The sequence below is a fragment of the Falco punctatus genome, assembly GCF_963210335.1.
Source record: "Falco punctatus genome assembly, chromosome: 7".
Lineage (NCBI taxonomy): Eukaryota > Metazoa > Chordata > Aves > Falconiformes > Falconidae > Falco > Falco punctatus.
Genome location: NC_137587.1, coordinates 42,008,511 through 42,033,541, shown reverse-complemented (window position 1 = coordinate 42,033,541; position 25,031 = coordinate 42,008,511). Strand labels below are relative to the sequence as shown.

The following is a 25,031-nucleotide window of genomic DNA, read 5'->3' as shown; positions in this document are numbered from 1 at the left end:
TCTGTTTGCTTTTTCTGCAGTACTGTTGCCTAGCAATCATTTCCCATCCTGTACCTGTTCTCAGTACTGAGCTCCATGCTTATTTCCACACCCACTTCTTCCCTCCCCTCCAATTTATAAAGATTGTTTTGAATTCCAGTCCTGCCCTTGTAAAGCTTAGGGTCATCTGCATGTTACATTTCTTCTTTCAAATATACAGCCGGATCTGCTGGAGGCAGAGTACAATAAAAGGTCTGTCACCAAGTTCATTTCCCACACCTGGGGGATCAAACCACGATAAACACTGCTGAAGTTACACACTATAAAATGAAGCAAGTAAATTGTGAAAAATCATTTATTGTCCTAATTTCAACAGTCAATAACCTTATGTTCAGAGATAAAAGATTACAAAAGTGTCTCATATGGTTAAGTATTTTGTGAGGTGTTGTTTTAACAGTCTCAGCTAAAAGCATCATTGCAGATCAACACGCGTTCCAAGTCATAACTCACATTGTACAAGCTGAATACAACAAGCAATCATCTTCTTTTTCCATCTCAAACAGGGCATAGCAACTTTGCCTCCTACAAGAAACATTTACCAGGTCAATAAAGGCAGCTACTGCTGTACCATGAGATAGCTAAGGTCACTACCAATATTCCAGCATCACCTGTAGTTCTTGTCCCAGACACTTCTTGTTGTAAAATCAACGGCATCCAAAATAAGCACTTGTTACCTCTGACATTCACATTTTGTCATTAAAATTAACATTAGTGCTTCTCCAACTGGACCCTCTAACATCTTTTCCTCTTGGGGAGAGATACTTCTGAAAGGAAATAAAAAGATTTTTGTGACATGCTTGTCAAACTGTCTTCCCTCATGCAAATGATTAAAGTAGAATTAATTCTGCCCAGCAAAGGAAACTGATCAGGTGAGCTCTTGAGATTCCCTCCCAATCCCTTCCCCATGGTTTTAAATAGGAAAAAACATCTTTTTAGATTCTACAGCACTCTATCATTCAAAATATCAATTAAAATTCCATTGATGAACAAAATACTGTACTTCAAAACTTATTCAATCTTGAGAGCTTTCTGCTCCTCGTGAACACCTTTAAGATTTCATTGTGAAATTGGCAAATGGAATGCTCACAAAATTAAGCACAAAATACCTCAAGTGATTGCTTATGGGTATTTTTAATGCTTCACAATTTGATGGCAAATTCTGAGAAATGAAGAATGTTCCCAATTCAGAAACTTTTTGTCCACAACAACTTGAAGGAAAAGTAAATAAAGTACGTACTAAACACACCATTATGTCTTCAATCTGACCATTTAAAATTGAGTGAATTCACATTGTCTACAAGCAAGATGATCAGAGAATGTAATCTCATTTCAGTACTACAAGATGCTGTTCCGCTTTTGGCTCTTTGCTACAGCACAGTAGAGAGCTATTAAAAAACAAGTCACCGGTTTGTTACAATTTCAATCATTGTACCTTCGTCATCCGAATTCTCTTCTTCTGCAATTATCGGCATCCCAATATACTGAGTTTCACTTTCCTTTGCCACTTGCATTTCACCTGCAGACAGATATTTTTTTTTGATGAAAAACTGTCAGCTTTTTTTTTTTTGCTTCTGCATCTCAGGTCCAGCAGTTATAAGACTGTTCACTTGCCACTCTCTTGAATTTCTAAGTCAAAGGCTGTAGAGAAAAACCTGTTTCACAGTACCTGCATATGGCTCACCAAACAAACCTTCAACAACAAGTAATTAACACTACAATTTTAAAGCATATTAATCACAAAACGTCCAGAGACAATTCAAAATGCCCTTATGCTTCTTCAACACTTCACCTACCGTTTTAAAGTGAAGCAAAAGCAACATTGCCTAATGCCCATATCTGAAGAAGGATTAATTTTCTCAGTAACTTTTCTTCTAGCAGAAGGTAAGCAAGTCAGAAAACAGAGATTGGAACTCTGAAATGAAATCCCTGTCTTCAAAATAAAGTTCATTCAAAACTATTTTGCTGTTTGATTTCATGTACTCTTTAATAAATAATAAATCAATCTTAAATGGCAGAGCAACTTCTATCGGTTTAAAAATTGGATATCAGAAAGAAAATTTCCTTAAGAGAAGTAAATTCCCATGTTTTCAGAACTAGGAGACAAAGAAATCCAAAGAGTCTCAGACACGACACGCACCACCACCACCCACCCCCCCCAAAAAAAAAAGGGATGCATAAGCAGGGATATGCAAATACCTAGAAAGTAAAAGTGTGCCAATCTAGATAACATAAATGATATGACAGTAAAATAAATCAATGAATCACCGGTCAGTTCAGATATGCCAAGGAACAGCAACACCAGACAGGATCTCTTCAACAGAGACCTAAGTTGATGGCTGATCTTCTTCCTCACCTCCTCTTCTGATCTAGCAAAAGTCCTCTCACACCAGGTCTTATCTCATGTCAAAATGAGTCAGTCCTCAAGTTCTGAGACTTGATTTCTTTCAGAATATATTTACATAAATGATAATACCATACAACAAGAATCCATACAAATGGCTAATCCTTTAAGTTGTTGATCTCAGCCTCATAATTTCAACAAACTTCACAAATAAATGAAATTAAAATATTAATTTGGCAGTTTTGGAACAGGTGAATCAATTTTTTGTAAAAACTTCTGTTCTGAGGTAGAAAGGAGTTTAAGTCTGATTTTTTTACTTTTAAAAATATTCACCATATCCTCGCTCACCCCACTACATTCTGTTTGTACTTTCTCTATAGGCATTTTCACTCTATAGGCAGCCATTCTTGTCAACCACAAAATTCTATCTTCTCCACAGCATTCAAGAGGAAATTACAGGTATTTGCATTTAGTATTCCACAATATTACTTGTTAAAAGTTTGAAGTCTTTTTCTGACTACATTAAGCAAGGCCCTTTACAGAGCACATACAGAGACATCCCTTGCTGCTTATATTAGTATAGATAAACCAGAATGATATCAAGTACAAGCAGTTAAAAGTATTTCCTTCCAGGGCGCATTTCAAAGCAAGAAAAAAGTCTCAAAGACTAGACGTAAGTACCCTGTACCGGTTTTAAAAAAAAATTGCTCCCTAAAAGTGTTTTTATTCCTAGCTAAAATTATTATGCTCAGAAGAAATCAAACAATTACAGAACAGAATCATAAAAAACAAGTCACAGGTGTATAAACCCAACCTATCGCCCCACTCCACCCCCATCAGGAAGGGAAACCTTAAGTCTAGTTATAAACTAAAAAAAACCTAGAACTGTTATAATGTAATAACTGCAACACTGAGATCAAGGAACCTATCTGAAATCAGTTTTGATACTACATCAGTTGATGACAAAAGATTTGTATTCACATGGAAGCACTAAAAATTTCAGTAACAAAAGAACAAGGTAAGTAATGAGTATCAGGTGGAAGGAGAATGACTGATGTGACAATGCAGGTACTAGTCTTACAAAGCAATCATCATCATTAAGACATCAGTATCATTTTCTCTTCAGAAATATTAAAGGATATTCCTTCCAGAGCTCAGGAACAGAACAGGGCAAGGTTTAAGTTGGACTTCGTGAAGATAGTATGAACTATCAAAATTATCAGATAGGCTGATTTTCATCAAAAAAAGATAGCTTCGTAAGTAGAAGCTATCTGTCATAACAGCTAGACACATCTTAAGCTACAGTATGTGTGTTATACAGCAATAGGAAAAATTTAAGACACTGCCACACAGCACACGCTTTTCCAAGGTCATGCCTTTGCAGGGAAAAATTGGCACGACTTCACTACAAGACTTCAGATTAACAACAAACTGCACGTACTCTGGTTGTCTTTCTACCTAACCAGACTGTGGAAAACAATAAAAAATAGTTACAATACTGGTAGTGCAAAACATTTCTTAAATCTTCTGCCTCCAATGATCAACAGTAAAATTTAACCCGGCTGCCTCAGCTAGCAAAGCAATGGATATATTTTTGCAGTCTCTCCAGGTTCACATGCGTAATGGAGAAATACCTTTGATTTCCAAAGAATCTCTTCTCCTTGCTGGCTGTGGTCTCTTACTGGGTTTTTTACTTCGGCTTGGAGATCTGCCATAATTTGATCCTGATTCAGAAGATTCTAATCTTACTTGACGATGTCTTCTGGATTTGGAAGCCTAGAACCCAAACATACATACGAATGATACAAAAAAGCTAAACTTCTCCAGGCAGATATTACTATACATCACCCAGTACCTTACAAATCAGCTAGGATCAAAGCATCAACTTCCACGTCAAGGTGGAAGAGGGATGGAAGGGGAGGGAAGATTCCCACTAGCTCCTGTTCTTCAATTTTAACAGTACAACACCCTTCTGTGATTTGATGGGTGTTATCACTTAAAATTCAGGAAACAAAACATTAATTTATTTTCAAACTATTCCCTGTTGGTATCAACCTACACCATGTGGCACACTGCTGCATGCAAGCAAAAGGAACACTTCTGAAAACTGCTGCACCATAAAGGCTCCTTACTGTCGTATTTTGCTTAGGTGCCTAGAAAACATTACTACTGCACATTCACAAGTCTGGACTGTTACACATTCCAGAGCTCTGTTTCATTTAATAATGCATTTTTCAATAAGATTTTAATAAACACGGCAAGTTGTAATGTTTCTCATATGCCTGCTATAAAAAAAGACAAATCAAGAATATTTTTAAAGTAGCAGTTATGGAAACAATGTTTCCAAGAACTTCCAACTGATTTTAAAACTCCTGAGTTCCATTTTCACAAGCATCTTCTGAGATTCCAAGATAATAAGCTTCAAGGAATTTGAGCAATTAAAAGTACTTGACAGTTTATTCAATCTACTTCAACAGAGCGTAGACATTAGAAGATACCTTGTAAACGAAAATCCCCCAAGCACAGACCGTATCTGCACTGTTTCCATAAATCTAACAAGAACAGTATGAGCTTTGGGTTTCCTCAATGTATTAGGAAAACCAGAACATTTAAAGGTTGAATTACAGAGTACAATTTTAATCCATTCCTTTCTGACCCAGCATTTACACTAAGCTGGTACTTACAACTGTTCTTTAAAAATAAATACATCCCTATCATCAAGTTTTATACCTACCTCAGCAACTGCAGAGTAAGACTTGTATTTGATTCTAGCCAACGCATTTGCCCTTTCAGAACCCTGCAAAGAAACAAGTGATCAGTCACAAAGTTCTCTTATTATAGCACTACTGAAATGAAATATCACATCAGACAATCACTTGAGCAGTATCTCACTACAGCTGTAATTCTATAATTAGCTCTATATCAGAATGCTGCCAAACTGTTACCTAAAGAAAAGAAAAAGTTCAAATTTCATTAAAAAGGAGAACATGTTTTCTGTTGCCTTCACTGTTACAAAGCCCAGGGGGAGAAAATCAGATTTGAAACTTCATACCTGTCCTGGTTTCAGCTGGGATAGTCAATTTTCTTCTTAGTAGGTAGTGCAGTGCTGTGTTTTGAATTAGGTGAGAGAACAATGCTGATAGCACACAGATGTTTTAAGTTGCTAGGTAATGTTTATACTAAGTCAAGGACTTTACAGATTCTCAGGACTTGCCAGGAGGAGGGTTGGAGTGGCACAAGAAATTGGGAGGGGACACAGCCAGGACAGCTGACCCAAACTAGCCAGAGGGATATTCCATACCACAGAACATCGTGCTCAGTCTGTAAACTGGGGGAAGTTGGCTGGACCTGCTGATCACTGCTCGGGGACTGGCTGGGCACCCGTCAGCAGGTGCTGAGCAACTGCACTGTGCATCACTTGCTTTCTTTTCTCCCTTCCCTTTGGAATTTGTTCCTCTCCCCTTCTCCCTCCTTTTCATTATATATTTTTTTTCAATTAAAAATTATTCCTACCTCAACCCTCAAGTTCTACATTCCTTCCCAATTCTCCTCCCCATCCTTCTAATGGTGGGGTAGGAAATGAGCGGCTGTGTGGTATTTAGTTACCAGCCAGGGTTCATTCAAATTCAAAGTTGAAATAAGCAGACATGAACAACGTGACATAATTTTGTAGCATAAAAAATGGATACTGCACTCAGCTGAAACAGTAGGAACCATAAAGGAGTTTGCCCAAGAAAATACAGCTCCTTCCCCTCCTTACCTGAAAGAGAGGTTTTATGACAAGCATCTAAGAGCTATCACAGCAGTGAATGCTCACAGCTTAACAGAAAACAATGTGTTTCAAAAACAAAACCAAACAAACAAACAGGAAAAACCAGCCAGCCCCACCAGCTATTCCTGGAACTTACTCTGACACTACTAAGGCTTGACAATGCTTAGCTTGTGATCTGAAGACAAAAAGCTAACAGATTTGGCCTGTGCAATGTAACAAATGAATTCACTTTTCCTACCTCTGATTCTAGAGGTCCTTCTTCCTTTTTGTCTTGTATTTCATCGGTTTCTTTAGCACTTAGGAATAATTTCTGGGGAAAAAAACCCAATGTATTTTTTTAAAAATGTCTGTCATATATAAAACATCTAAAATCCAAGAACTGTGAAAAACCAAGGAAATATTTACACACATGCCTATTTTCTCCATCAATCTTACACTATGGCCTTTCCTCGATCCAAGAATAAGTGTTACAGAGGTGTTTCATATGGTCATTCTAATGCTGCCCTAAGTTGTTTCTTCCAGGACTGACCTCCCAGCAATCATTTATGTTATCACAGAGGCAGTACCACATACAAGCCCATGTCTCTCCCCCCATACCATAACTGCCTAGGGTTTTACTCATTCCACGTCTCCAGTGTTACAGTTCCTTCTACTTAAGTCTGAGATTTATCAAGTATGCTCAGAGGTAATTACACTAAGAAAGACATTTCTTACATGTTCACACCATCTGTTAAGTTGCCACAGTGTAACGGTTGATATTACCTACCATTCTGTTCTGCTGCCATTCCTGATGTTCCAAGGTGATGTCTTTAAGATTGACTACAAATTCATCTTTTATCAAGCTCAGGGCATTGTCTGGCTGGGATCTGTCAGCTGAAATGATGCACTTCATTTTCTGATAGTGATCATGAATATTCATCAGTTCCTAAGATTAAAAAAAAGAGGCTCTTTTCAGGGGGAAAAAACACAAATTCCAGCAGTAAAGCAATATTCACCCTCTACGAAGAAAACCAGAGTTACACAAACCATTCCAAGGAGACCACTGAACCAGCAGGAGCGTTAGAAACGTATTCTGCTTAGATCAGTTCAGTTTTAGGGAGCCTACCAATACTGCTACCTAGCACTGTCAGACCAGTCCACCAAGCAAACTAATGACGAAACAGATTCTTGCGTCTTTTAAATAAGGAAGTCTCTGATACTGAAGATCAGCGCTCATACAGGTCTCATTCTGATATGGTGGTCTATTTTAATCTCTTTGGAGGAAGCATTTTACTCCCTCCTTTTGAGGAAGCAGGTCTTCTCACCCTGCCATTTCACAGATTACTGATTTTTGTACCACTGTAGTCGACCTTACTGATGGTAATGATGAACTTACAAATACATGTTTGCTAGCAGCAACTGGAAAAACCTGTTAACAAACGTCTATTACTGAGTCATAACGAGCAACATAAGAACCGATACCTGGTTTGAATTACTCCATTTTTAATAAAATCTATTATATATTAAACAAAACCAAGTTTTGAAAGAAGGAATAAAAGGTTCAAGAAGGCTATAAACTTGCAGATAAGTAAATTCATAATACCACAAGTATCAAGTCTCCAACTGCAACCTGCAGACTTATCAAAACAAACATGCTTCCCCTACCTGCCTGCAGTCTTCCCTTTTTCTCCGCCTAAAAGACAACGAACCATTTACACCCTTCCCTTCCCCTTTTACATCTTATAGAGGCAAATGCACAAAACATTAGAGCCTATTTCAGTATTGATAAAGGTACCATGTTCTTCCAAAATAAATAAATGCTGTGTTTCTGAGTGTTCGGTAAAACTACAGGCTATTACCCTCGTCTGCATTCTGTGAGAAGCCTTACAAAGGACAAGACTGTGCTAATAGGAGAAGTTACAGCTCTTGGACAACAAAAGAAGAAAAACAGAACAAAACAAACCCCACTCACTGATTAATCTGTACTTTAAAAGCTACCGTACCTCCAATACATCATTAGTGATGAGGCTGTTTACTCTGTTACTTGGGTCCTTAAATTCTTCTTTAAATGCACTTTCCTGAATCTTCTTCTTAGTTCTGTAGTTCAGCTAAAGCAAGAGACAATGTTTTGTAACCTAATAGCAAACTTAAAATGACATAAAGGTCTTGAGAATCCTTACTGCATATCCATCGAGAGATGCTAAAGACATAGAACCATCTCATCAACAATAGCATGCAGCTTTACTGTCAAGTGCTCAGTCAGGACTTTTCAGAAATTATTCTCTAATGAAGAATTTAATTCAGCACCCAGACTCATTTCCACAAATGGTAAGACGCCTCAAATCTGATAAGAAGATTAGATACTGAAAAAAATATTTTCAGGTGAGAAGCATGCTACATTCAAACATCCTCTAAGCCAGGGGTCCTCAAAATACAGCCCGCACGCCAGATACAGCCACCCAGGGTCCTCAATCCGGCCCTCGTATTTACAGAACCCCCCTGCCCCATCCCCACTGGGGGTTGGGGGGAAACCCAAGCAGCCACAGATGACCTCCTGCCACTTCATCCGCGCGCCAGCCCCCTGTTTAAAAAGTTTGATGACTCCTGCTCTAAGCTTTACATCACATACCTATACATAAAGCAAGACATACTACATTTCAACACAGCCTCAAAGCTAAACTAAATACATGGGTGCTGTTGAAAGCTGAAGGTATTTAATTAAAAACAGTAAGTCATTAACGTAGTAACTCACTAGCTTTGGCATTGCTGTGAAATGGAATGCTCTGGCAAATCGCAGCGTCCTAAAGATGTATGCTGCGTCATAATGCTGGGAGTCTATCAGATCCTGTTGAAATTTCTGGATTTCAGGCCAATCCTTGAGCGCGATTCTGATCTGCAACAAAACAGTTTACATTTTGTTATACAAGCCTGCACATTTCAACAAATAAAAATTAATTCAGCTGACTACAGTGATCATGTTATACTACACACAGTTCTTGGATATCTAAGGTGTAGCATGTCACACTATTGCAGAACTACAGAAAGGATCCTACTCTAAATTTCATGCAGAGAAGCTTATTACACTGTTGCATTAAATACCCTCACTGAAGCTTTCTCTGCCAGCAACACAGAACACAAGTAACTTTTGGCATTTGAAAAAGTTTATTCTTCACATTCTGAAGTGTCTCTAAACCAGTACTCACCTAGGAGACTCCCATTCACAAAATCATTAGGAAACAATACTTGTACCATGATGCTGCTGCCAGTGAGATGCTCATAAAAGTATCTCTCCCTTATTTGCTTGCTTTTGCTCCTCTCATCTCCCCTGCCCACTTCATTTTCTCTTTACCTAAGTTAGCTTCTTTGGTAACTCCCGTACTCTCTAACAGTTGCTGTTGTTAAAGGAGAAATTCACACACACGTGGGTACCGCTGGGCTTGCTTTAATCACAACTCAATTGGGCCACCACCTCAGTGAGTGGCAGAAAACAAAGGGATACAGCACAGCTTATGGACATTTATCAAATCATTAGTCAATGTCCAAAGTTTTTAGAAGTTTCCTTTAGTTTTGTCAGTTCTACAAATCCATCAACTGATCCCTGTCCCAGTTGATTCATCTATTTGGTTCCTGCCTCTGCCTCGGTTTCAAGGTCCTCCTCAGATTATGATCTTCTTTCTGCCTGCTTTTAACTCACACAATCCTTCAAGCACACTTAGTCTTTGAACAAGCAATTCCTATTTACATATACTAATTTTTCTGAAAACACCTGCATTTCTGAGAGCACCTGTGTACACAAATTGATCATCTATTATTTTTCTATTCTTCTACTGATTAACTTGACAAAGTTTTAAGCCAGCCTTGGATTAGTACACAAGGGACGAGGCCTGGTTCTGCCATTTAGCAGCTTCAGCACTTTAAATTTCTTAATTCAAAATACATTTTCTTTAACAGCTATATAGCAGTGGGTTTAAAATTGCCTAAATTCATCTCCATAAGAGGTCTTGACTTGTTTGAAGTCAAGATATGAGATATAACGGCATCGTTGCAGACTACTCAGAAACTCTGGCTTCTTATTTAAAGATTTTTGATTCAATTGTGCATATGCACATAACATACATCACACAGCTTCCAAGTAAACCACTTCCTACAGTTACATACCAGTCAGTCTCCTGTCCCAAAAGCAACAAGGAGGTGTCACGCCATTCAGGCATTCACCTTTTCAATCTATTTACTAATTCCACTTCTGGTTAACAGGAACTGGAAGTAATTCAACCAGTCTTCATTCTTTTTAAATTCTAAGGAATAACTGGGGCTGTAACCGAGTTCACCCACAGCTGACAAGCACATTCTCTGTTACCATGTTGAAAGCTAGTCTTCTGCATTTTTGAACAAAGAGCTACAATTTAGGAGGCATATGCAATATTTTAGTGACTACCACCGAAGTTCTCAAACCCAAAGGTATTTGAAAGGCTATCTTTATCAAAGGGACCATCTTGTTCTAAATATTGTTATTTTAAGAAAGTGAGAGGAAATGGCCTGCCCATCTCGGATGACAAAGTAGACAGAAGTATACTGTATATCTTAATGTCTAGTATCTCCCGAGAATAATAAAACCTCAAGGACAACTACCTTTTGTTTTGGCTGACAAAGCTGCGTGTTATAGAGCCCATATAAAAGGTACAGAGCACCAACTCGAATCTGGAAAGCGTACGGGGGCAAGAAGTACTGCTGTGCCAGCTCCAAAGTCTTCTTTGTGAGCTTATTCCTCTCCAGAGCTCTAATTCTACCACTAAAGTAAACAAAAAGGAAGCATGTTAAAGCAAGTAAATATAAAAGCACAGGTTTTACAAAAATCCACAATGCAGAAACAAGCTTTATGTATTTTAAAATGTATTATCATAGGGCCCAAGTTCTGGGAAGTCTTCAAAGACAGCCAGACCTTAAGCTCTCACACAGTACCGCATGAAATTCTCTGTATTAAATTAGATCTAAAGTGAAAAATTCCATGTGCCACAACCGCGTTTTTGATCTCGTGAGGCCCGTACCCAGCTCCCCGAGGTGTCAGTGTCCCAGCTTATCAAACAACCCGACCAACATTACCAACGCACCAAACAAACCCAACTCACACCTGTTCCTCAGCATCGCACAGGGGTCGGTGCCCACTGCCTGCCACCCACCCACCCACTAGCCAGGCAGGCAGCCCCCCGCCAGGCCCTGCCCCGAGGGAAGCAGCGCTCGCCAGCACCCCTTCGCGGGGCAGGCTGGGCAGCGGGGAGCTGCAGGCCCTGAGAGGGGAAGGCTCAATGAACTGGGGGGGGGGGGGGGGGGGGGGGCGCCCTGAGGGATGGGGGCGCGCTCCGAGGAGGAGGGGGAACGCGCCCTGAGGCGGTGGGGGCGCCCTGAGGCGGGGCGCGGGGCCGGCCGGGGCCGGTACCACCCGAGCAGACGCCGCGGCAGGGCGGCCGGCAGCGGACAGGCCGCGGCGGGGCGGCCCGGACCCCTCGCTCACTAGAAGATGGTGTGGAAGCGGCGCTCCCGCCACAGCTCAGCGAAGCGCTCGAAGCGGACGGTGTCGGCCTCCCGGAAGGCGCCGAGCAGCTCCTCGCAGTCCTCCTGCAGCCCCGGCACCGCGCTCATCCCGCCGCCGTTCCGCGCCCCGCGGCGCCTGCGCGGCTTCTCCGCGCAGCCGCGCTGCCCCTCCAGGGGGCGGGGCTTGGGCCCTGGGGGCGACCCTGGGGGAAGCCCTCGGCGTGGGGGGAGCCGCTGCCCTTGCCCCGGGGGTGCTGTGCCTCTGTCCCCGCGCCGTGGGGGCTGGGCCGCGGTCGGGGAGAGGAGGGGGTGCGGGTACGGGCGGGAAGGAGCGGCCGCCGCTGTACGACAGCCCCAGGGAGCCCGGGGGTGCCGGTGGGGCCCCGGCGCCCCCCTCCGCTGACCCCGCAGCACCCCCGCAGTCCCGGGAGCAGCGGGGCCTTCCGGGGGAAGGGGGGCCCCGCGCTTCGCGGCCGCGCAGCCGTGACGCGCCGCCCCGCCGCCCCCAGCTGTGCCCCGCCGGGGCTGCCGCGGCCCCAGCTGCCGGGGCCCCCCCGCTGCCGAGGGCCCCGTTGCCGCTGGAGCGGGGAGCGGGCGGCCGGCGGGGCGCGGCGGCTGCGTGAAGCCCCGTTCCCGCCCGAGCGAGCGCGGCGGGGGGGGGGGGGGTTGTGTGAGGCGGCGGCCCCCCCCGGCCCAAGCGCGGCGTGCCGCCCGCTCCCCGCATGCACGGCCACACGTAGGCGGCCGGGGCGAGCGGGGGCCGCGGCTGCCGAGCCGCACGTAGGGTGGGTGGGTGCGGCCTCGCCGGCGGCGCGGAGCCGGGCGGCGGGGGCTCTTCTGCCCCGCGCTCCGCCGCGCACAGAGGGGCGAGCGGCCGCGGCGGCGGCCGGGGAGAGCAGCGCCGGCGTCGGAGAGCCCCGGTGCCCCGGGTGAGTACGGACCCGCGGGCCGGCGGCGGGCGAGCAGCCGGCAGCGGCTCGGGGCGCCGCGAGGCGTGTTCCGGGGGAGCCGCTTTCGGTGCCGCCGTACCCGGGGGGCCCCGCAGCCCTCCCGCAGCGCCCGGGAGGTTTTAGGGACAGGGGCTGGGGGCTCCAGGCGACGTCGCCCGAGGGCGGAATCGCCCCTGTAGCCGGGGCTGGGCCGGGGGGGCCGCCTGCGGTGCCGCGGGAGCGGGGCTGGGCGGCGGCGGTGGGGTCTCCCCCACCGGGGAGGGGTCTCCGGGCCGCAGAGCGGATCCCGGGCGCTGCCGCGGGGAGCGGGGCCGGTGTTGGGAGCCCGACCCCGCGCTGGGGCAGCTTTAACGGGGGAAACCGGCACGCAGAAGTAGCGGGCGCTGCGTGCTGCCTCCTGGGGGATGTAAACCTGCAGGAGTCTGGCACCGGGACCAGTTTAACAGTTCACGTTCCACTTTTTCCAATAAGCTTGCGCTGCAAAATGGGTCTTTAAATTCTGCCGGCTCTGGTACCGTGATGTTCTCCCATTCGCCATTAGTATCTACTAATTGATCCAAAGGTTGCTCCTTAAAGCCGGGTGCTTATAGGTGTCAGCTCCTACAATGAGAGTAGCTTCCACAATGCTTCAGGCACGAAAGCATCTTCCCATATTTATTCTATTTCCCAAAAGGTTGCTGGAATCCAACCTTTAGCAGCCGTTATAGATGAGTGGGAAATGAATGAGAATCAGCTACCCAGCTACTGAAGCACCGCTGATGGCCACTGTCATTGATGATGGGAACAGAAGCATTAGCAGAGCTGTAATGTACGCACTGGACAGGTTTTAGCAGTTGCAGGGCGGAGCGGCACCTGCTGGGCTTTGGTTTGGCATCCCCCTAGAAGGTGACACTTTCATCTATCATTTTGATTCCCGTTTCAAGACACCAGGCAGTGACCCCATTCATCCAGTACGGGACCCTGCCTTCAACAGATTGTACTGGTTTTGAAACAGAATGTCAGCGCTGTTGTGAAAGCAGTTAGAATGTACACATACCTCCAACCCTCCTGCACCCCACTGGCCTTACAGATTCAAAGTACGAGCAAGTTAATAATTGATACATGGAGTGAGTTCATCCTTACTTACGGGTCAAGCCAAGCCCTAGTTAGTTACTGGAGTTATCCCTGAATTTAAAAGGAGCAGAGGATCTTGGCTCTGGAGTGATGCCAAATTTGTAAAGCTCGAGTGTGTTTTCTGATCGTTGTATTTTAAGTGTGCAGTGAGCGTTGTGATGTGCCAGAGATGCTGTCTGTGGAGGTGGAAATGTCTTCCCCCCCCCCCAAGGCAGATGGAGCTGCATGCCATGACGCTTCCATGGTGTAAGGTGTACTAAGGATGAGCTGTTGTGCCCATATGTTAACATGTGCCAAGTTTTTCCTTGCAGAAAGTTTGGCTACAGTTTAAAGACTGAAAATGCAGAGGAACAGAAAAAAGCAACAGGGTCTCTTGGTAGAATTCCCCGTCTGTGGTATATACAACAAAATATGGTGTCAACTTTTAGGCTAATTAGTACTCTGCTTTTCTCGATGAATTCTGTTTTCACCTACTGCTCCTTCAAATTTTTCATTAGTACATTTAAATTCTTAATAGACTGCCTACCAAACTAAAAAAAAATAATTGAAATTAGATTATCTAAGGAAGAGTATGCTGATTACTGTATCTTCTTCATATTCTTACTTAACTTTAGAACAAAAGGATAAAGTCCTGTTTGCCCTATTAATTCCAAGCTTATAAGTTGCAAGTTAAAAAGCCATTTATCCTGCATAGATATAAATAACAGGGGGTTCTCTAGTTGCACATGGCACAAGACAACTCCTTTTTTAAAAAAAATACCTTAAATGTTTGTATTGGATCACATTTTCAAATTGAGAACATGAAAATAAATAATTTTTAATGGATTTTCATGAGAATAAATAGTGGATATATTTTATTACATAGTGTATTAAAACTTCTGTACGTACAAACCTATTACTAATACTAATTAACAGGATCACACTCCTGTGACAGCACTTGCATATACCTTCTGCTTTCAGACTTCCCAACCAAGCAAAAATGCTGCAAAAGATTTGTAATCAGTCCAGTATTGATTTAACAAGACAGCAAGAGTCACACGTTCTTGTCAAGTTATTTGCAAAAATCACCTGGAGACATCACTTGGATTCAAACTAGTCTGTTTTGTTACTTATTTTGATGTGATTACTCAAAGGAGTTTCATAAACATTCTCTGTCCCTCTGGCTCCATATCTGTTGCTCTCTTCTCTCTTTAGCTTCCCCCAGGAAAACCTACATCATGACTGCTGTCCAACTTGTTAAATCGTATGCTTTACCTCTTTTGTTCATGCATGTAGTCTGCACAGTTCAGGTGGGATAACGATTGTGTCTAAGGTGAACAGGATTCTGCTGTAAGAGCAAGACAGAATTTATAAATGGTTTTGGAAAACAGACCACATCCATGCTTAATGTCAGTGTTTGTGTTCATGGCCTTAAACATGCAAGTTTTAGTTACGCTGCATAGTGGTTTAGTTCACTTTAAATAGTGGTTTTTCCATCTCCATCTTTTAGAAGAGGGATAAAAGATGAACAGAAAGATCACAGCTGTCACCAATTAGAAACAAACCCTCTCTTTTATTGAATTTGATACTGTTACACAATCAAAAAGAAATACAGTCACAAGTATGTCAAAATGTTTCAAGAGAAATATCAATTGCAATACGTTGTACTTGGTTCCAAAAAAGAATTCCATTAAAATATACCACTTCTTCATGAGAGAATACTGCTATTATTCACAAAATCTACCATACTGTATAAATCCAGTAGCAAACTCTTTTAACTTTTTGGTAACTTGCTCAAGGTAAACAGGGAAGCAGAAGGAAAATGACAGCTCATTTATAGAATTAGAATCAAAAAAATCAGTTCTCCAGAATGGAGCTTTCCAGGGAGTCAAGTGCCTAATTGCTAATGGTATTTTTAATGAAGGCTGGTTACCCAGCTCACATGAATTCCTATGAAAATGATCTTCCTACAGAGTACTCCTGGCCCATGAAGTGTTTATTTTTGTGCCGGACCTTCACAGTTTGACTAACATGCATTAAGTGCAGTGACATTTGAGTGAGGTGTGCGTTTTGTTCGGCAGCAGCTAATCAGCAGGGAGGGGGGGCAGATGGCTGACTTCGGGCACGGCCAGCTTGGCTGACAGCTCCAACCTTCCACAGCACTGCTCAGCAAAGGGAACAGCTCAGTCAGCACTGTAACAGGGGACAAAGCTTGCCAACAGGTACAGATGCAACAGCCCACGTTTCTACCTTTAGCTACCATTGTTTAGCTGTTTAATTGAACAACTTTTTAAATAATGAAAAGTTAGTAGTAAATATGTAATAGTTTAACCAGTAATCATCAGACATTTTTGATTTTACAGTTGTATTTCATTGGAAACAGGTCTGATCAATTCATCCAAGATAAGCTTTGACATCCTTAAATTGTCACTAGTGCTATGTGTAAGGTTTTAGTTGTTCTTTCTGGCCTTAATCCATGATTCTTTAATTCAGTAATTACCTAGGGAGAGTTTAATGTGTGTACACAGACACACAGGGAAGGAAATTTGAATAGTAAATTGTTTCCATTTCACCCAGAGGTTTCCAAAGATCAATATAGCCCAAGCCTATCTCCCCACATGGGAGGAAGGTATGTTAGAAAGCCGTACTTTGGATGCCAGGCTACCTTAATTTACTCAGTATGTTACACCTCGGATCAAGTTACTGGACAGCAGACTTCTTAAGTGACTTCTTGGGAGCAACAGCTGTAGTTAATTATAACTACTTTCAGGTAAAGGAATGAATGATGTCATCATAAGTACGAGTTAAAAATTCCTTTACCTTTTAACAAAAGGTAATCAACAACAGTCATCACTTAAAGACATCAGTTGGAATCCATATGTAGGGACAGTAATTGTGCTATGCCACAAAGAAGGCGTAAGCTTCACTACTGCTGTGGTCACAATAACCTTCTGGAACCTAACTTTGTTACATTCTCCTCAGTTCATCATTTTCACATGATGTAGCACATTTCATATGCAGAAGGAAACACTGTATCTACCTCCAGTTGTTTCTTTACTACTGGGGAAGAATAAATGCTCTAATATAGTGCCTCAACATTTAAAAAAAAAAAGTATCAAGTCAGCAAAGCAATTATTCCAAATCACCGAGAAAACATTTAGAAAGCAATGTATTCCAAAAGTTTGTCATCCTAAGCAGATTTAGAATCAGGCTGTGTATTCCTAGTCTACACAAAAAAAAACAAACAACACAAACAAACAACACAAAAAACCAACCAACCAAACAGAACAAAAACAAAAACCCCAAACCAACAAAACCCACCAGGACCACAAAGCAACTAGATGTTCTAGATTTTGTGATCTTGCATCTGCATTTAGCAAAGCTCTTACAAGGCTAAAGCAATTACTGTTACTTTTCTCTGGGAGGTTTGGTGGTGGGGTTTTTTGTTTGGTTTGGGGTTGTTTGTTTTTGGTGTTTGTTTGGTTTTTTTTCTAAAGTAACCAAACACAGCTACTGCAATTCATTCCATCCCTTGTTTCAGTCACTTTTACTAGGACAGTAATCAAGTGCTATGCCTTGCTGTTACATATAATAAAACAAATGTGAGAGCTGGGAAGATTCTTACATGAAGCATAGCTCATTTAAATCCACAGCTGCTGTCATTAAGACCAGAGATGACTAAAGCAGCCTCATAATGTAAATCACATGGGTGACTAAGTTTTCCTCCTCTTTTTAACATGGATTTTTCTCCATGAATATTTACTGCCCTCTTAAAGTACACTGAAGAGGAACTAACAGATCCGAACAGGTCAGGCTCCTCCAAGAGAGCAGAACAGCATGAAGCAGGACGGTACGATGTTTCTCTCGGGAGATGAATAGGGATAACCCGCCAGGCCAGACCCACCTGGACCTTTCCAAGACTCTCCCCACTATCCCACTGAAGCACCATGTCAGTCCACGCAAAGCTAAGCGTAAGGGATGCCCCTCACTGCTGATGCTTTACCCAAGCCTTTAGCAACTTCACTATCAAACCTTTCAACTGCTGACAGAGGAAGGGATGCCACAGAAAGAAAGCTATCCAAGAGCCCTCACACAGCAGGTAGGCAGTAGTTCTGCTGCTTTTATCCAGATAACTTTTTAAGCTTTGAACACTTAAAGGCTGCATTAAAAATGTTTAATATTCAGTAGCAGGTGTATATATATATTCAAAGTGTTCTCTGCACAAGGCTTCAGCTGTAGCTTAGTGCACCTACGTGCTCTCTCCTCTGTGCAACTTCTACTCAAAACTTTAAGAACTATGCAGCTGTCTTCTGCTAACAGTGCCTTATCTTTTTTTTTTTTCAGTTGGTAGCTAATAGTCTGCATTCAATTTAATGAAATTGTGTCAGTTTGAAAAGTGCTCGTTTTGGTGAAACTAATTTTAGAGAACAGTTTAAAAATTATGTACCATTATATTGATTTCAAAAGACTCAGAAGAGTCCCAAGAAACCAAAGCTTCCAAAATAAAACCAAAATAATTCTTTTGACACTCCATATTTGATTTCTTATATTAAGTTTTTCTAAACAAGTTTGAAGAATGCACAGAATAACTTGACCATATTTACACATCACAAGGTTGTAAATAGCATTGTGTTTTATGACACACAATGAGAAGTCACCTAGTCAAAGTTACTGAGTCAACAGCACAAGAACATAGAACAAGCTTTATAATCAAGTACCAGCTTAATTTTCTAATCATGCAGTTTTGTGATAAAAATCCACCTTTAATTGATCACTCCTGTGAGTTTTATTTTCCTGCTTTCCAGTGTTACCTTGACAAAGCTTCCAGAGACAAGCCTTTAAGCTGGTCACAAAGAAGAATCTTTCCACTCTACAGTAACACAAATATGCTGTCTCCTCACTTTCAAGTTTGCTAACTGGCGCGGTAACAGATTTAGAAGTTTAACATCTTTGGCGAGCAGTAGTACAACACTGTCTAGGAGACTTCGGTACTGAACAGGCTCAAATAATTAACGCAGAGATGTTACAATCAAAATAAGGAAGCAGTGATTTCCAACCAACTCTAAGTTAAAAAGGGAACACGGATGAACAATAACCACTAACAAAAATATAAATTATCTCATTTCTCTCAGATAACACACTCCCCAAGGGGGCCTGGTCCACATATAGTTTATTGATGTAAGAAAACAATACAGTTAGTGTTAGATCCAACCACAAAGAGCAAAAGAATGAGTGGATGAAGGTTTTGTACAGTACATATAGGAAAATAAGATGTTTGTGACAACTATATATTTCTAAATAAAAAGGCTTCTAAATATATTCAAGTTACTGAAATCTACATGAAAACATATGGATGTTAATAGCAACAAGGTGCATAAAACCAAAACATCAAAATATTGAGCAACTCAATGATGTACTAGATAAAACTTCGCTAACAATGCAAGATGTTTTACAATCTGCTTGAAATATCACCTATACCACACAGGGTAAGCTGAACATTTAGATTTAAGATCATACACAATATTAGCATTAACTTCAACAACTACAGGCAGGGATTTTTTTTTTTTTAAGCTGGCAAAGTTACTACTTTAAGAACATCAAACTTTCTCTAAATTGAGAATGTATCCAAATAAAATGCTGCTAGCCCTTTCCAGATAAAGCCTTTCCTTTGACTAACCACACTCATTTAAGTCAAAAGCATAAGACAGCATTTAAGAACAATTTATATTACAACATGACTAAAATAATGACATAATCCATGTTTAAACATGATTTCATAGGCAAACAAAAGAAGATTCTTCTTAAAAACTAGTTTTTATAAATGCAGAATATATTGCATGAGGAACTGCTGGTATTTTTTAAGAAAATATATTGTGCGATTGTGGCTACAATGCACTGCTGCAAAGCATTGTTGTTTCTTATAAAAACTATTAAAATAAAAAACTTATTTGAACATAAAGAGTGAGAGAGCACAAGTCTTCCAACTACCTATTAAGAGCAGGATGGAAGTATTGCCAGTTTTTCCTGTGTTGACATTTTACTAATGGTAAGTTTTTGTGACCAACTCCCCAGCCAAAAAATAAATATTTTTTTAAAATCAGGTGCATATTTCAAAGCTGCTATTGCAAGTGTGTTTTAAATGTAATGGACTTAAAAGTGTACCAAAGAATTATAAAAATGCACTACAGTTTGAGTTATTGTTACGTAAAGAACATATTAAAAAGACTGTCAAAATAAGTAGAAAGGGGATCAAAACTGAACTAACTGAATTAGTGCTGTAGCCAGGCTTCTAAAATCAGATATAGAAAATATAAATAGACTGCTTTAGGTGATGATTCACCAGTGTCCAAAAAAGGAACAAATATTGTGAAAGCTCAGTTAACTTGATCCAGAGCTCTGAGCAGTTCTTCACCCTGTAGCAGGTTTCTGTTGCCTTGTATGGGAGCGTTTACTTCGCAATCGTAACTCGTGAGTTGGGGTAGTCCACTTTCATCCATTGACTGCCCTAGAAGTTTACTTGCTATGTCTGAAGAGGGAGGGGAAGGAGAAAAAGTGCACTTTATTCACCATGCCTAACCTTCCCTCCAAGACTGTTCATAAAGGAGGCAAGTCTGGGTATGTTTTTGTCACTCTGTTCTCTTTCACGCAGCCCCCTCCACCCCTCTCTATGTATTAAAAGAGGATACTAACCAGTTGATAGTAGAATGATTGTCTTTTGCTCCACTCCGTTATGACCATTTGTTTTGCATCCCTTTACACGTTTCCAAGCCAGTGATGCATTTCCCCCACGGTCACCTGTCTGCTGGAATAAAGACCCCTAGAAAGAAATGAAATCTCCTTTAATGAATACTGCATCTTTCTAGCCCTCCACATCCCTCTTCCAAATTAGTTTCTGTCACTAATGTAGGCACTACTACAATTTAAAGTGGACTTTGTTCAGAACTTGGGGAGAAATACATTTCCAAGTACACTGGCCAAAGAAAACTGAATCAGATTTCAAGACCTTACTTCCCTTACAGAAAATAATCCTGGTTATCATTAGTTACCATACTCAAGATTAGCATGTACAGGTACAACATACACACCCATTTAATTACCACTGCTCTTAGGTGACTAAGCATCAGGTTTTCACTGAAATCTCTCACAGTTTTCTGCACTGGAATTAATAACGTAGACAGGAGATTCAGGAACCTCGGTAGGTCGATTCTATCTAAGTTTAAGATGTAAATTCTGCTGGCACTCCAGTTACTGCCACCAAGCCACCTGACCCAAGTCTTGTGGGGAATGCAGTCCTAAGCCATTCCACTGCAGGTACGGCTCCTTAGCATATCGTTTTGACAGCAGCACAGAAGATACAGAGATGGGAAAGCTTTCAAGGGCTCCGTATAATTAGGATAAGTAAGAAGAAGCTGCTACTGGAACAGATAGGGTAGAAGGAAAAAACGCCATCTTAATATCAAGTCTGCTAGCAGAAGTAGTTGAATCTGCAAAGTTTTGTCTTGTTAGTAGTACTGACTGCTGCAAAAAGAGGAAAAAGTATTTCAGAATGCTGCCATTACCCTGAACACTTAAAACAGAAAAGAACATATGTTTTCAGGTTATAAAACATCTATGCAAGTCCAAGGACAGCTGTGTAATAAAAGTTTAGTTAAACAACTGGGACCTAGAAGCTGCATTTCATAGGGAGGTTAGTCACCTACATCATTGCTGGTGTTTTGGGTTTGGTTTTTTTCACTGTGAATGCAATACAGCCCTTCATATTAAGAAAGGTGTAGCTTGTATCTTTTTCAATGTAATGATCTGGATCGTTATTTCATAATATTACTATAACACATCTTGCCCTTCTCTAATTCTCCTGTTTTCTTGAAGCCTGAAGTAGTATTTTACTTTAGTCCTCACTTATTTTCACTCTTTGCAAAATAAATCCCACTTCCTTACAGTGAAGTTGTGGCAAGTTTTTGCACAATCCCAGAATACCACGTACTGTAAGCCTGGACTTAATTCCATTTTTCTTCTGTGTGTGTGCAAGGCCTAATTCATCCTCTCAGAAATCCATTGTGGAAAAAGCAGCCAAACAACAAAAGCGCTTGCTTGAAATAATGTCAGTAAGAAGCGGGTACATGGAAAATCCAGCTTCTGACTGTGAAGGAACCATCAAAATATTTGCAACGTCTTTGTCAGATACAGAAGAAAAAAGAAAAAGGTTTAACAAAAGGATGAATTTTGAACCTTTAAGCATTAAAAAGCCAGTAAGCATAGAAGCCTGAAGGCTACGACAGCAGTCAATACAGACCTGCTTGCATTCTGTGTATTTGATGTCATCCCATGCCATTTTGAGCATTATCAGCAACACTGTATGACAGCTGTAACACCAAGGCATGAGAAAAAGGCAAGGGGAGGCAATAAAATGTCTCACGGAGCTGTGAATTCTTACAGAGCTACCAGAAGCAAGAGAACAACATGCATGAAGGTGCAAAGAAAGCATTTAGCAAATGAAAACAATGGCATAAGTACAATTATTTGTGGTTGGTTTTTTTTTTTAAATATAGCCTGCTTGCCTCAGAAAAAGTGGACGTATAAAAGCTCTCTCAGCTCTTCCAGAGAGCACTAATAAAAACAGCATATAGTGATTTCTCTCATGCTCAAACCAGAATGCTAATACAGGAATAATTCACAGCTTGGAAGAAAAGTAATCCTGCACTTTAAGACATGATGGGTGACTACACCTAGGAGGTGGACCACTAAAGAAACAAAGAATCTCAAAGGCTACTTTGCAGTAAAGCAACTAAGAATTAACTGTGCAAAACTTAAGATAAGTAGAAATTTACAATGAAGGCAAGAAGAGAGGTAACAGTAGGTAATAGCAAAGCTCAAGGTTTCAAAATACTAAGAACTCTCAGTAAGAAACAAAGACTATGGAGACAAAATACCCTTCTAGAAAGTAACAAGCTGGATAGCCCCAATTAAGTGACACAAATCTAACAATACTTAAGAATTTTCTTTTGAATGCCTAGGACAGGTGATGAGCTACTCAGTCACACACACTAATACTATAAAAGCGTGCGTGAAATTGAAGCGGTAGTAATACATTTGCTAGGTTATATGAATTCTATTCCCTTATGGTTCAGAGATAGTCTTGTTATCCGATCAGATAAAGGAAACTCAGATTTGATGGAAAAATGAAAGCGTAGAAAGAAGCAATAAGAACAATCTCCAGTATCTACAAATAGGAACATTGAGTTTGAGTTCAAAAGTTAAATAAATATGGCAATTACAAACTTAAATGTGATGTCTACACTTGTACACATTCTACTGAAAAACGTGTATGTTCACAGAAGAGTATCTTCTATCTAATCAAGAAATGTGCTTGGGTATACAGGACACTTTTGAAACAGCTGACAGTAAGAGAGAACTAGAGTCAGTATCTGCATATATGTGGGAATTTCACTGTCCAACAATTATCTCTGATCCCAAGATTGCACTGCATACCAACAGCTAAACTCAGGAGTCTGCACTGATGCCTCATTTCAGAAATTGCAAGGTTAAAAGTGAATATTTTAAAATGGTAAAACAAAACTCACAATTCCAACTGCCTGAAAAAGTGAACCATCATGTTCCATTTTTCGTTTTCTCTGAGCATTATGCAAAGCTAGCATCTTTGGATTTAGTTCTTCATCCACTGCAGTAGATCTAAGAAAAATTGATTCAGGCTGTTAAGACGTTTCTACTATCCTCAACCCATTTTTCTTTTGTGGACACTTATATACAATATCACAGAACTGAATTTATGAACTATACTACTTTTCTTTCATAATGTACTCATTTCAACAATCATTGTCTATGAGCATAGCAAATGACAGCTTTTAATCTTGCTATGAAGCTCAGAATGAGTTACAACAAAAATTTTAAAGTCTTTGCAGGAAAAAAAAAAAGCATAAAAGTTCAGCAATTCACTTTCAACAGGAAGGAGGGAAGGGTGATAAAAAGTCTATTCTGAGGATTTCTGTGTACCGATAAATCTTCTATGTACCAAAAGTCTGATGTTTGACTTTGTGGAATTTTCTATAATGATACATATGTACTACACATCCCACAGTCCAGTCCATCGTGAAATAGGGCTCATTTTAAAAGCAATAAGTGTAGCACACAGACTGTAGTCACCTCTTACGTCAAAGCAAAGTGGACAAGAAAAGCATCAGAAATACTGTATGGGTATAACTACTTGTAAATTGCCTGCTGCATTCTTTTTAAAAGGCTGCATGTCAGATACAAGAGCAGAACAAAATGACGAACAATGCTTGCATACAGTAGCTGTCTATTACATAAGATGTTTTTGTAAAAGCTACTGTGCAATTAATTTTAGGGAAGCTTACTAGAACCAAAAAAAACCCCAAACCCCACCCTTGTTTCAAGTGTCCAAATTTAAATGTATCAATTTCTACTTTGAAGTAGAATGCCAAAGACAACATAGAACAGCTGTCAGTATTTAAAAGTGTATTATATCTTATTTCTTGATCAGATACTAGGGCTTAAAATTTGCTTTTAAAATACCTTTTATTTAGAGTGACTGTTAGCAAACTGGGTGCTCCTGGAGAAGATTTTTCCGTCTGATCCAATGTTCCCTTTCCTGCTCTGATTGGAGATGCAGTTCGACTCCTGTTCCCACTGTACGGTGACGCTGGGGCACTACTCGTTTCATTGACTACGTGGGCAGGAGATGAAGGAACAATTAGTGTCTTCACATCTTCCACATGCTCCGTCACTGGTTTTATTTCATCAGCAGTACTTGATGGTGTCTGAGTCTGCTGAAATATGGTAATGGTGGCTGCATTTTGAGAGCCAGAAGAACTGCTTTCCAGTGGAGATAGCTGATCAAAGGATCGCAACTGGAAGTCATCATCCATTGGGATGTAAGGAGCCAACATCTCCAAATCTAAATCAGTTTCCTGGAAAAGACAAGAGGTAAAAAAACATCAATATGTAAGAATATCGCAGCTATGACTTCATTAAGGCTCTTCCTTTTACCAGATCCTTACAATATCTTTTTGCAATTTATTTTAATAAAAACATTATATAAAATAGGAAGGAAGTTCCTGAAGACATTCTAAGAGAAAGAGAACCATGCTGAGAATAAGTATTTGAGATACAGAATGTTAATGTACATTACCTGAGTAGAGAATGGATTTTTTGCTTCTGTATCTATTGCAAAGAGTTTCTCCACTAATTCCAGTTTGAATTCATTAGCCATATCATTATCCACATCAAAGCAGTAGTCGTTGGGACTACTGGGCTGTGAAAACATTTTGAGTGCAGTTTTAAGTTTCTGTTA

General features: G+C 41.0%; 2 protein-coding genes across 7 annotated transcripts in view; both read right to left on the bottom strand.

The window, feature by feature from the left end:
- Positions 1 to 316: 316 nt before the first annotated feature.
- SNAPC1 (small nuclear RNA activating complex polypeptide 1) lies at positions 317 to 12,283 on the bottom strand. Of its 2 annotated transcripts, XR_013929369.1 has the most exons (11): positions 11,641 to 12,283; positions 10,761 to 10,920; positions 8,884 to 9,024; positions 8,135 to 8,239; positions 6,919 to 7,077; positions 6,391 to 6,462; positions 5,115 to 5,177; positions 4,015 to 4,156; positions 1,472 to 1,555; positions 648 to 803; positions 317 to 561 (listed from the first exon to the last, which is right to left on the bottom strand). XR_013929369.1 is itself a non-coding variant. In XM_080394895.1 (10 exons), the coding sequence occupies exons 1-10, from the start codon at positions 11,766 to 11,768 to the stop codon at positions 772 to 774; spliced, it is 1,086 nt and encodes a 361-aa protein (XP_080251021.1). In that variant the 5' UTR covers positions 11,769 to 12,283; the 3' UTR covers positions 317 to 771. The 2 variants fall into 2 exon arrangements, 1 of the variants encoding a protein (XP_080251021.1); XM_080394895.1 differs by having other exon boundaries at positions 317 to 803.
- A 2,232-nt stretch (positions 12,284 to 14,515) lies between these two features.
- The window catches only part of HIF1A (hypoxia inducible factor 1 subunit alpha), a 35,416-nt gene continuing 24,900 nt past the window's right edge, over positions 14,516 to 25,031 (bottom strand). For 4 of the 5 annotated variants that reach the window (XM_080394889.1, XM_080394890.1, XM_080394891.1 and 1 more), the window contains exons 11-15: positions 24,870 to 24,992; positions 24,254 to 24,648; positions 23,284 to 23,392; positions 20,393 to 20,519; positions 15,256 to 20,228 (exon numbers count right to left, since the gene is read on the bottom strand). In XM_080394889.1, coding sequence (XP_080251015.1) covers positions 20,077 to 20,228; positions 20,393 to 20,519; positions 23,284 to 23,392; positions 24,254 to 24,648; positions 24,870 to 24,992 — 906 coding nt within the window. In that variant the 3' untranslated portion in view covers positions 15,256 to 20,076. Of the gene's footprint in view, positions 15,051 to 15,255; positions 20,229 to 20,392; positions 20,520 to 23,283; positions 23,393 to 24,253; positions 24,649 to 24,869; positions 24,993 to 25,031 lie in introns of those variants that run through there. The other variant, XM_080394892.1, reaches the window with a different exon arrangement.

What these genes read in the sequence shown, in the direction of transcription:
- SNAPC1 (XM_080394895.1), bottom strand. Translation starts at nt 11,768, where the DNA reads ATGAGCGCGGTGCCGGGGCTGCAGGAGGACTGCGAGGAGCTGCTCGGC. An exon ending in TCACAGCAATGCCAAAGCTA is followed by an intron (nt 8,240 to 8,883) that starts GTGAGTTACTAC and finishes CTCTTGCTTTAG; the next exon opens with CTGAACTACAGAACTAAGAA. An exon ending in TCACTAATGATGTATTGGAG is followed by an intron (nt 7,078 to 8,134) that starts GTACGGTAGCTT and finishes TTTTAATCTTAG; the next exon opens with GAACTGATGAATATTCATGA.